General features: G+C 44.8%; 2 protein-coding genes across 3 annotated transcripts in view; both read right to left on the reverse strand.

Moving 5' to 3' along the window:
- Positions 1 to 12830, reverse strand: part of MDH1B (malate dehydrogenase 1B) — an 89518-nt gene that overhangs the window by 30139 nt on the left and 46549 nt on the right. The window lies entirely within an intron of this gene.
- LOC138644827 (uncharacterized) lies at positions 9117 to 11627 on the reverse strand. Of its 2 annotated transcripts, none has more exons than XM_069733688.1 (4): positions 11371 to 11627; positions 10809 to 10912; positions 10248 to 10394; positions 9117 to 9776 (listed from the first exon to the last, which is right to left on the reverse strand). In XM_069733688.1, exons 1-4 carry the CDS (start codon positions 11551 to 11553, stop codon positions 9230 to 9232), a joined length of 981 nt encoding a protein of 326 aa, XP_069589789.1. In that variant the 5' UTR covers positions 11554 to 11627; the 3' UTR covers positions 9117 to 9229. The 2 variants fall into 2 exon arrangements, with proteins under 2 accessions (XP_069589789.1, XP_069589788.1); XM_069733687.1 differs by having other exon boundaries at positions 10809 to 10918.

The raw sequence follows: 12830 nt of genomic DNA on the forward strand, positions 1-12830 counted from the left end.
ATCTCAGCAGCTTTGTGTGGTGATGTAGCAGGTTTACGCCAAAATTAGTGGTTTGTGTTTTGGTAATTAGTAAACTACATAGTTAAGGTTGCTTTTATCTTGAGGATAATCTGAAGACTGGATAACTGGACACAGAAATATTTGTTAGCGCTAACCCCATATAGAGGCAAGTGTACAAGTCATTAGCTGTATAGGCAGTTGAACATCTATTTTGGAATAGGAGCTGTATCATAGGGCTATCACCCCACAAAATGATTAACCCCTTCACCACCTAGTCTGTTTTCACCTTCATGGCCAGGTTAAATTTTACAATTCCGACCACTGTCACTTCATGACTTTATAACTCCGGACCACTTCAACGGATTACACAGTGTTAGGGGTCAAGTTCCCGCCTCTGCAAAGGGGGAATCTCAAACCATCTCCACTGCGGTCTCCTATTCTTCTCCAGCCGCAGTGGAGCCTGCTCAGTGGAGACGTCGGTCCCAGCGTCTGGCTCAGCCTGATACTGTGCGGATGGTTGCTGCTGCCTTTCCAGGCTCAGCCATTGTAGCCAGTACCGGTCAGCGGCGAGCAGACATCTCTGGGACTAATTCCTGCTTTTCCGCTTCTGAGCATGCCCAGGGTAAGACCTCTCATTGGAGGTTGGGGGTCACATACTGTGGCAGCTCCTATTGGTCCTCTAGGAAGGTCCTGAAGTTGCTCCGGTACTGTAGCAGCTCCCATTGGTCCTCTAGGAAGGTCCTGAAGTTGCTGCAGCTATAAAAGGCTCGCATGGCCGCATGGCCATGCGCTAGTATCAGTTTATGTTATGAGCTTTAGCTACACAGTGGTCTTGCCTGCTTGTGGTCAGGGTCCGGCTGAAATAAGCCACTAGAATACCAGCACCTCCGGTGAGGAGTTTGTGGTGAATTCAGGACTGGCGTAAAGCCATTAGAATTCCGGCTCCACCGGAGAGGAGGTGTTTGTGTGCTTGCTACTCCCTGACCACTGATTGCTTTTGTTCTGTTAGGCAGCTGTGTTCCCCTGTGACGCTAACAGGGCACAGCGTTTTCCCTTCTGTTCGACTCTGTGAAGTAACAGAGTTCGTTTTTTCCGCCATATTGTGTTACCATTTGCTAGCAGCAAGTTGGTCTCCTGCACGGTGGACCCCGGGCTGCGAATGCACCAATAATATCTAAATATACTCGGTGCGTTCCGCCAGCCCTAACACACAGGTTCTGAGAATGTTTTTTCGTGACATATTGTACTTCATGCTAGTGGTAATATTTGTTCGATATGACTCATGTTTATTTGTGAAAAATGGAAATTTGGTGAAAATGTTGGTAATTTTAACCCCTTTCTGACCTCGGATGTGATAGTACGTCCGAGGTCAGAACCCCCGCTTTGTTGATGCGGTCTGCGGGGGTGAGCTCCTTGAGACCTCTATGGTTACCGATCCCCGGTAGCTGTGAGCGCGTCCCTGTGGTCAGTGCTCATAGCACACCTGCATTTCTGCTGCATAGCAGCGATCTAATGATCGCTGCTATGTAGCAGTGCCGATCGCGTTGTGCCAGCTTCTAGCCTCCTATGGAGGCTATTGAAGTATGACAAAAGTAAAAAAAAATGTAAAAAAAAATGCCCCATTCAAAATAAATCAAGAAAAAAAAAAAAATCAAACCTACACATATTTGGTATTGCCGCATTCAGAATCGCCCGATCTATCAATAAAAAAAGCATTAACCTGATCGCTAAACAGCGTAGTGAGAAAAAAATCCGAAACGCCAGAATTACGTTTTATTGGTCACCGCGACATTGCATTAAAATGCAATAACGGGCAATCAAAAGAACGTATCTGCACCGAAATGGTATAATTAAAAACGCCAGCTCAGCAGGCAAAAAATAAGCCCTCAATCGACCCCAGATCATGAAAAATGGAGACGCTACGGGTATCGGAAAATGGCACAATTTTTTTTTTTTTAGCAAAGTTTGGAATTTTTTTTCACCACTTAGATAAAAAATAACCTAGTCATGTTAGGTGTCTATGAACTCGTAATGACCTGGAGAATCCTAATGGCAAGTCAGTTTTAGCATTTAGTGAACCTAGCAAAAAATTCAAACAAAAAACATGTGTGGGACATCACTTTTTTTGCAATTTCACCGCACCTGGAATTTTTTTCCCGTTTTCTAGTACACAACATGCTAAAACCAATAATGTCGTTCAAAAGTACAACTTGTTTTGCAAAAAATAAGCCCTCACATGGCCATATTGACGAAAAATAAAAAAGTTATGGCTCTGGGAAGGAGGGGAGCGAAAAAAGAACACAGAAAAACGGAAAATCCCAAGGTCATGAAGGGGTTAAAACTTTTAATTTTTATTCCCCTACATCAGAGAGTTATGTCACACAAAATAGTTAATAAATATTTACCAGCAATTTCTAATTTTTCCAACAATATTTACAAAATCATTTTTTAGGGACCACATCACATCTGAAGTGACTTTGGAGGGGCCAATATAACAGAAAATATTCAATGACACCATTCTAAAAACTGCACCCCCTCAAAGTCACAATCAGGAAGTTTATTAATTCTTCAGGTCATTCACAGGAATTAATGCAATGTGTAAGTTAAAAATGAACATTCTACTTTAGTCAAACATTTTTTTACTTTAGCCCCAAATCTTGCATTTTCACAAGGGTAAGAGGAGAAAATGGATCCCAAAATTTGTTGTGCAATTTCTTTTGAGTATGCCAATACCCCATAAATGGGGTAAAACTACTGGACGCATGGCAGGGCTCGGAAAGAAAGGAGCACCGTTTGACTTTTTGAATGCAGAAATGTCTGAAATCGAGAAAGGACACCATGTTGCGTTTGGAGAGCCCCTGATGTGCTTAAACAGTGGAAACCCCCCACAAGTGACCCCATGTTGGAAACTTGACCCCTCAAGATACTTATCTAGATGTGTGGTGAGTACCTTGAAACCCAAATTTTGCATTTTCACAAGGGTAACAGGAAACAATGCACAGCACAACTTGTTGTGCTATTTTTCTTGAGTACCTGATACCCAATATGTGCAGGAAAACTACTGTTTTGGTGCACGGCAGGGCTCGGAAGGAAAGGAGAGCCATTTGACTTTTTGAACGCAAAATTGGCTGGAAACGTTAGCAGATACTGTGTAACATTTGGAGAGCCCCTGATATGCCCAAAAAATGGAAACTAGACACGTAAAGGAATTTATCTAGATGTGTGGTGAGCACTTTGAACCCCTAGGTGCTTCACAGAAGTTTATAACATTGAAAACTAAAAAATAAATTTTTCCTGCAAAAATGTTGGTTTTGTCACAAATTTAGGTAACAGGGGCCAAATGGACCATACAATATGTTGTAGATTTTTTCCTGAGTACACTGACACCTGAGTACACTGACACCTGCAGACCATTTTGTCAAAGTCTGCATTCCAAAACGTCACTCCTTCCTTTCTGAGCCCTGCTGTGTGCCCAAACAGTAGTTTTACTCTGGATATGGGGTATCTGCGTACTCAGGAGAAATTACACAACAAACTTTGGGTTACATTTTCTCCTGTTACCCTAGTGAAAATAAAAAATTGGGGCTAAAATACCATATTTTAGAAAAATCTACAAGTGAACGTTATAAACTTCTGTGAAGCATCTGGAGGTTCAAGGTGCTCACCACACATCTAGATACAATTATTTTAGGGGTCTAGTTTCCAAAATGGGGTCACTTGTAGGGGGAGGTTTCCACTGTTTAAGCACACAAGGAACTCTCCAAAAGGGACATTGTGATTGCTAATGATTACAGCAAATTTGGGGTTAAAAGTCAAATGGCGCTCCTTCCCTTCTGAGCCCTGTCCTGCACCCAAACAGTAGTTTTTCCCCCACATATGGGGTATCAGCATACTCAGGAGAAATCGTACAACAAATTTTGGTGTCCATTTTCTCCTGTTACCCTTGTGAAAATAAATAAAATTGGGTCTAAATTAAAATTTTTGTGAAAAAAATGTAAATGTTATTTTTTTCCTTCCACATTGCAAAAATTCTTGTGAAGAACCTGAACGGTTAATAAACTTATTTAATGTGGTTTCGAGCATATTGAGGGGTGTAGTTTTAGAATGATGGCAATTTTGGTATTTTCTGTTATATAGGCCCTCAAAGTCACTTCAAATATGACGTGGTCCCTAAAAAATGTTTTTTTAAATTTTTTTGGAAAAGTGAGAAATCACTAGTCAACTTTCAAACCTTTTGGCCATGTTCACACAGTGCGTTTTTTACTGCGGAACCGCAGCGGTTTTGCCGCTGCGGTTCCGCAGCTGTTTTCCATGCAGGGTACATTACAATGTAACCCTATGGAAAACAGGAACCGCTGTGCACATGGTCCTGAATTTCACTTAAAAAGCCGCGCAGAATCGGTGCGGGAAAAAAGAAGGAGCATGTCACTTCTTTTTCCTAAACCGCAGCGGTTCTGCACCCATAGACCTCCATTGTGAGGTCAAAACCGCAGTAAAACCCGCAGATCAAAAATATATCTGCGGGTTTTACTGCGGTTTGATGTGCAGAACCGCTGCAGCAGGAAGTGCGGGGAAGCGGGAGGAAGTCCGTGGGCGGAAGTGCGTGGGCGGAGTGTCGTTCCTGAAGAGACTGTCACCATGGAGGCATACCGTCGCATGGGGATCGATGTCGGGCGTCTGATTGATCTGGTATGTCTGTGTGTCCGTCCCCATGCGACGATATGCCTCCATTGTGCTAAGTCGCCGTATGGGACTACTACTCCCATCCGGTATTAGGATGGGAGAGTTGTCCCTGTGTCCGGCGACTTAGCACAATAGTAAAGTTTACACCAAACACCAACACACAATACACAAACATGACACACAGTACAGTACATACAACACATAACATAGAGTATATACTCACCAACACCACACTTGTAGGCGAAGCCCTCGATCCTCCATAAAAAAATCCAAAAATAATAAACCAAATTCATACTCCCTGTCCGCAGAATCCATAACCGAGTGTCCCACGCCGATCTCCTGCTCTCCGGCGATACACTGCCAAGAGCGAAGCTCCTAGCAGTGTATCGCGTACTGTCTCGGAGCTCAATGGCGCCGGCTTCTCGGTTAACGGCAGTACAGCTGCGTTGAACTTTCCCACGCAGCACTGCCGTTAAGCGAGAGTGCCGGGGTCAATGACCGCCGGTAAACTCGCTCGCGCATGCGCAGTAACACACCGACAGGAACTATGGCTCCTGTCAGTGTGTTGCTGCAGCCGTGGAGAGCAGACACATCTCTGGATGTGTCTGTTCTCCATGGAAGATCTTCGTGGGACCCTCGATGGATTTCTGCGGACAGGGCCAGGGAGTATGAATTTGTTTTTTTGTTTTGCCTTTTTTTCAGGTCGAGGGTCTTCAGGACGGATTAAGCGTAAAATAAAACATGGTCAAAAAGTGTGTGTCTTTATTTCATTAAAATATTTTTTTCTAGTCTTTGTGGTTTTTTTTTTAACCCTTTCATTGGCTTAATAATGGATAGGCGTCTTATTGACGCTTCTCCATTATTAACCGGGCTTAATGCCACCTTACAATAGCAAGGTGGCATTAACCCCTCATTACCCCATATCCCACCGCTACACGGGAGTGGGAAGAGAGGGGCTAAGTGCCGGAATTGGCGCATCTTTTTGATGCGCCTTTTCCGGGGCGGCTGCGGGCTTATATTTGTAGCCAGGGGGGGGGCAAATATCCATGGCCCCTTTCCTAGGCTATGAATATAAGCCCACGGCTGTCTGCGTAGCCTTTCTGGCCTAAAAATATAGGGGGACCCCAACACTTTTTTTTTTTGGGGCCCCCTGTATTTCAGTGCCAGAAAGGCTACACAGACAGCTGTGGGCTTATATTCATGGCCTGGGAACAGCCAGGGGTATTTTAACCCCTTCCCGGGCTTCAAATATTGGCCCACGGCTGTCTGCCTAGCCTTTCTGGACTAAAAATATAGGGGGACCCCAACACTTTTTTTTTTTCGGGGCCCCCTATATTTTAGTGCCAGAAAGGCTACGCAGACAGCTGTGGGTTAATATTCATAGCCTGGGAACAGCCATGGGTATTTTAACCCCTTCCCGGGCCTCAAATATTGGCCCACGGCTGTCTGCCTAGCCTTTCTGGACTAAAAATATAGGGGGACCCCAACACTTTTTTTTTTTCGGGGCCCCCTATATTTTAGTGCCAGAAAGGCTACGCAGACAGCTGTGGGTTAATATTCATAGCCTGGGAACAGCCATGGGTATTTTAACCCCTTCCCGGGCCTCAAATATTGGCCCACGGCTGTCTGCCTAGCCTTTCTGGACTAAAAATATAGGGGGACCCTATGTATTTTTTTTAGGGGGTCCACATATATTATAGTAACCCTTAATAGGATTAATAATGGATAGGCGTCTTATTGACGCCTCTCCATTATTAACCGTGCTTAATGCCACCTTACAATCGCAACCCTATCATTAACCCTAGGATCCCTGAGTTAGGGGTAGGGTTAGGGTTTGGATCCCTTTAGGGTTAGGGGTAGGGTTAGGATCCCTTTAGGGGTAGGGTTAGGATCCCTTTAGGGTTAGGGGTAGGGTTAGGATCCCTTTAGGGTTAGGGTTAGGATCCCTTTAGGGTTAGGGGTAGGGTTAGGATCCCTTTAGGGGTAGGGGTAGGGTTAGGATCCCTTTAGGGGTAGGGTTAGGATCCCTTTAGGGTTAGGGGTAGGGTTAGGATCCCTTTAGGGTTAGGGGTAGGGTTAGGGTTAGGATCCCTTTAGGGTTAGGGGTAGGGTTAGGATCCCTTTAGGGGTAGGGTTAGGGTTAGGATCCCTTTAGGGTTAGGGGTAGGGTTAGGATCCCTTTAGGGTTAGGGTTAGGATCCCTTTAGGGGTAGGGGTAGTATCACTTTCCGGTTATGATCCCTTTAGGGGTAGGGTGCTTAGGGTTATGAGCCCTAACCCTACCCTACTATTTCAGTTTATAGTGGGTTTTTTACTTAATTTTTTTGATTGGCGCACGCACCGCTCAGGATTGACGGCGCCAGAGCTAGTAGTAAAAAAACTGCACACGAACGTTTTTATTGGTGTTTGTGTTTTCAGTTTGTGCTTGTGTTCATTTATTAGGGGTTACTTTTATATATTTAAAGCATTTGTGTAACATTACTTGGTCGTGCTATAGATTATGAGATGACACTATTGTATTTATTGTAGGTTCGTGATTATCCGGCCTTGTGGGACCCATCCGATGAGTCCTATAAGGACAAGTACTTCAGGGAGCTAGCCTGGACAAAAATAGTGCGCGACCTGATCCCGGATTGGGATAAATATCCTGGGAATACACAGCAGAAAATCGGTAATTTTAATTAAATTTATGTAGTAAACCTTGAGTATATTACAAATATACTTTGGTGAGATCTCTTAAAAATTGTTGTTGTTTTTTGTAACCTTTTTTTGGTAGATAAAGATGTGAGGCAACGTTGGCGCTCCATTAGAGACCGTTTTACTAAATTCCTCAATGAATGCTCAAGGAGTGGCTCTTCTCCAAGCAAAAGTAAATTCCCGTTTAGTGAAGAGCTGCAGTTTCTTGTGACCAGCAGGACATTGAGAAAGTAAGTTAAAATCCACTCCACAAGATTTTTTATATATAATATGTTGTGCGAAAAATTAATGGTTTTTTTTCCCCAACAGGACGGAAGGAAACATGTCGGTAGCTGATTTGGAGGACAGCGACACAGAAGATGGAGCAGGCAGTTCCTCTGGAGTGGGAGGGACCATCTCGCCCTCCACTCCCTCAGCTTCTGCTGAATCAGCATCCACTTCAGCAGCTGCTGCATCAACATCTACTTCAGCAGCTGCTGAAGCATCTGATTCCGCAGAAGCTGTGAGAGTGGAGAAGAGAGCTGTCTATCCGGTGGCAGCAGAGAAAAAAAAAAAAAAAACCAAGAAGAACCAAGATGACCAAACTGTCCAAATTGCTTGTGACACATTAGATTTATTAAAAAAAACAAGTACCGATGACCATTGCGACTCCTTTGCACAAACTGTCGCCAGAAAAACACGCTCCCTGCCACCGGATAGACAATCTCTTTTCATGTCTATGGTGCAGATGTCCCTCACTGCTCTGGAGGACCCTGCTCCGATTTCTCCCTACAATGAAGTTCTGATGGGGGTGTTGGGACTTTTCAGGCCCCGTCACAGAACACCGGACACACCTGCGAGACCACAGTATTTGGCCCACAGCCAAGGAAGTTCTGGAGACAGAGGCAGTTCACAGCATATGGGGGGAGCACCGTATCAATCTGAGGGAACAAATTTCCTCTATTCTCCCGAATATACATTTCTTAATTGAACGTGGGCAAAAGTTTTCAGTTGCACTACCTTGTGCTTTTGTTTGAAGCCACAGTTGCCATTTTGGATTTGAAAGGGGCTGTTTATTTTTTTGTTTTTTCAAATTGAAAAATCTTTTGGTAAAATTACCAAGAAATTGTGTTCTTAAAAATAAATTTTCTTTCACACAAAAAATTCTCTTTTTTAGACAATGGGGACAAGGCCGCTGTCCTGGGTTTATGGGCTATCGATTAGTGGTTTATGGGTTTATGTGTTAACAATTGTATACCTCATACTGCTGTTAATTTCTGAAAACACCAACCATTTTTTTGACATAAAAAAAAAAACCAAATTCAACCAAAATAGATTTTTTATTTATATTACAACCAATTTTTTTAAACTTTTTTTGGTAACATGAAAAAAAAACTTTTTTCTTAAAAATTTTTGTGTTGGTTGCTGTCGTTTATCATTCTTCGGGATGTTTTCAAAACTGTTAGCAGCGATGTCGGCAACTTTTTTTGGGGGGTCAGTGTAGATGCATCCTTCTCTGCTGGTCAGGCTGCTCAACACCAGCACAGGAGTATTGCCAGTGCACGGCACCTTCTGGACTCATAAAGTAGTCAGTGAAGGATTCTCTCACACGCACACCCGAGTTGGACGGCCTGCCCAGACCCCCGTTGACCACTGGATTAAATACTGGCTGCTGGTACTCCACATCTACGTCAGTGTTGTACTCACGAGCATAGTTGTGGAGTACACAGCAAGCTTTTATCACAGCATCAACGGTGTCTGTGTCCAACTGAATGGCAGTGTGAAAGATCCTCCACTGACTAGTCATGATCCCAAAGGTGCATTCCACATATCTGCGTGCACGACTCAGCCGATAATTAAAAATCCTCCGTCAGGCATCCAGTCCCCTTCGTGGGTATGGGCGCAGCAGGGTTGTCGTTAAGGGAAACGCCTCATCCGATACCATCACAAAGGGCACTGGATGTGTGGAACCCGGCAAAGGTCTTGGGGCTGGGAGCGTGCCGCCATCTCGAAGAATTTGCATCCCAATCTGTGACGTTCGCAACACCCGAGAATCCCCAGTACTACCATAGGCACCAACGTCAATGGCAACAAATTTGTAATGGGCATCAGCCACCGCCATCAGGACCACTGAAAAATACTTCTTATAATTAAAGAAGCGTGATCCTGATCGTGGTGGCTGCTGAACCCTTACATGTTTACCATCGACTGCACCTATGCAGTTTGGGAAATTGGCCACAGACTGAAAGCCTGCTGCAACCTGCAGCCAAGTCTCCTCGGTTGGGGAAGGCATCACCATGGGCTGCAACTTCTGCCAGATGACGGTACATGTACACCTCACAATGTTAGAGATGGTCGATTTACCAACTCTAAATTGGAGGTGCAGGGATGTATAGCTCTCTCCTGTGGCCAAAAATCTGCAAAGAAACAAAAAAGAAAATTAGAAATGTCACACAAAAAGGTAATTACAACACGTCACACGTTAAGGCCGCTATTATATGCGTCCAGCACCATTCAATAATGCTGGTATTAAAACCCAGCACAACACAAAGGGTGTTAAAAACATTAATAAAAGGCCTGATGGGACTTGTGCACACACGCATGCAAGATATGACCGAGTGTTGCATGGTAATCCCCGGACCTGCTGCATGCACTCCGTTGTGGAGCGTGCGGCTCCATGTATTGGTATGTGGGTGCACACTCCGCTCCAGAGTGCAGGCAGCAGGGCCGGTGATTACCATGCAAAACTCGCCCGTATCTCACGTGTGTGTGTGGATGTGTGCCCCCTGTCCAACAGGAGGACTGGGTGGGTTTAATCACACATACTGGACACAGAGACGTGTAAAATAGAGACCTAACGACATTCCCCCCCAAAAATTGTTACTTACCGCAAGGTGATGAGCAGCCTTTCCTCAGCAGAGATGGACTTCCTCATCACTGTGTCTTGCAGTGTTAAATGGGGTGCCAGAATGGTGAGCAGTCTGTCAAATGCCATAATTGGTAGCCGACAAAAAGAGAAAAATTTTTCAGGATATCTGAAAATTGAAAAAGAAACACAAAAAAGGGTTACTTCACAAGTATTGCTAGCAAAAAAATGTAAATTTGGCTACGTTCAGATAAGCGTTTCCCAACGCTGCGTCGGGAAACGCAGCGGCGACGCACGCGTCATGCGCCCCTATGTTTAACATGGGGGACGCATGCGTTTTTCTTGTTGCGTTTTACAACACGTGCGTCGTTTTTGACGCTAGCGTCGGACACAAGAAAATGCAACAAGTTGCATTTTTCTTGCGTACGATTTTCGTCGAAAAACTACGCACGCGTCGCAAAACGCAGCGTTTTTGCGTGCGTTTGCATGCGTTTTTTCGTGCGCCGTGCGTTGCGTCGCCGACGCAGCGGCGCGCAACGCTAATCTGAAGGTAGCCTTAGTCATTCAATATATTTCTACTTACGTCCTCAAATCATTGTACAGCACATAAAAGTGCCCCTTCTCAGTTCGGTCTGCTACAAGCGGGTGCACCCACATTCGTTTCTGCGCACGTCTTCTCTGCCGCCGCTGCCTCTAAAATAAAAAAATATTTTGTAAACACAACAATTAGAAAAATATATCAAACATGCCTGGAAAACAATGTGGATTATGTAAGGGTACGTGTCCACATTCAGGAAGGCCCACCCCCTTCTGGGACGCAATGATGCCAGATGTGTTCATTGTACAAATCCAGCATCATCGCACCCCACGCATAGGGCCCTGTTTTCCTTGCGGAGCCGCAGTTTCACAACAAGGAACACGGACATGCTGTGATCATAAAAGACGCGCAGCATGTCCGGAGTCGCAGGGCTCACGGATGACACAAAGTGGACACGTGATTTCATGACATCACCTCCACTATACTGTTACATGTGGACGCTGCATGTTTGGCGCTGCGGCCACACGCAGCGCCAAACATACAGCGTTTCCAGAACGTGGACATGTACCCATAACCCAATATAAAAAACAAACAGACATCTGCTTACCTGACGTGCATGTCGATTCAGAATTAGAAGCATCAACCCCAGGATCGCAATCCGGTGTGGCGTGCGGAGCTGGATCCGTGGGCTGTCATCTGGCCGACGCTCAGCACGTCCACTCATTTTGATGTGTAAGTTCCAAAATGGAGGATGGAAGAAGAAAAGGGTTGGACAAGGAAATGACATCATTTTTTTTTTTTTTTCCCCCCACTGCAGTAAGCTTTATTTGTGTCAAACACAGACAATCTGCAGAGAAAACTGCATCAAAAAACGCACCAAAAACGCACCAAAAAACGCACCTGCGTTTTCTGCAAAGACCTGCGGTTTCAGTCCTGAAAAAAAAAGGATGGAAATCAGGAACGTGTGAACATACCCTCAACCTTCCTAACAAAATAAAAAACATTTCAAAAATTTTGCTCATGTAAAGTAGACATGTGGGATATGTTATGAATTAACTATATTGTGTGACATTCTGTATTTACCGTATATACTCGAGTATAAGCCGACCCGAGTATAAGCCGACCCCCCTAATTTTGCCACAAAAAACTGGGAAAACTTATTGACTCGAGTATAAGCCTAGGGTGGAAAATGCAGCAGCTACCGGTGAATTTCAAAAATAAAAATAGATGCTCCATACCATTGATTATTGCACCATAGATTATCCATATATAGCTGTGCCATATAGAATGCTCTGCACCATTCATTATGGCCCCATAGATGCTCCATATAAAGCTGTGCCCCATATACAATGCTCTGCACCGTTCATTATGGCCCTATAGATGCTCCTTATAAAGCTGTATGTAAAGAAGCTGCGGAGACACCATCACGTGTTTCTCGACGCAAGCAGTGAATAGCCAGGCCTTTCCCCGGGAAGGAACAACCACAGGAAGGGCAGCATCCTATGAAGGAAAGCCACCTATGCCAAGCATGGTATCCATCCACAGACAGCTGTTTCGGGGTTTTTGACCCTCATCAGTGTGGAGTAGGAATCTGGCTATTAGGAGCAGTGCCTAGTAAAAAGGCTATAAAGGCAGATGATTGGCCTCGGGGAGACCAAAACATCCAACACCGCGGAGACACCATCACGTGTTTCTCAACGCAGTGATTCTAGAACACTGCCCCCATCCCTTATGGGAAATATGCAGATGCATGTAAAGAAGCTGCGGAGACACCATCACGTGTTTCTCGATGCAAGCAGTGAATAGCCAGGCTTTTCCCCGGGAAGGAACAACCACGGGAAGGGCAGCATCCTATGAAGGAAAGCCACCTATGCCAAGCATGGTATCCATCCACAGACAGCTGTTTCGGGGTTTTTGCCCCTCATCAGTGTGGAGTAGGAATCTGGCTATTAGGAGCAGTGCCTAGTAAAAAGGCTATAAAGGCACAGATGATTGGCCTCAGGGAGACCAAAACATCCAACACCGCGGAGACACCATCACGTGTTTCTCAACGCAGTGATTCCAGAA

The sequence above is a fragment of the Ranitomeya imitator genome, chromosome 7, assembly GCF_032444005.1.
Source record: "Ranitomeya imitator isolate aRanImi1 chromosome 7, aRanImi1.pri, whole genome shotgun sequence".
Classification (NCBI taxonomy): Eukaryota; Metazoa; Chordata; class Amphibia; order Anura; family Dendrobatidae; genus Ranitomeya; species Ranitomeya imitator.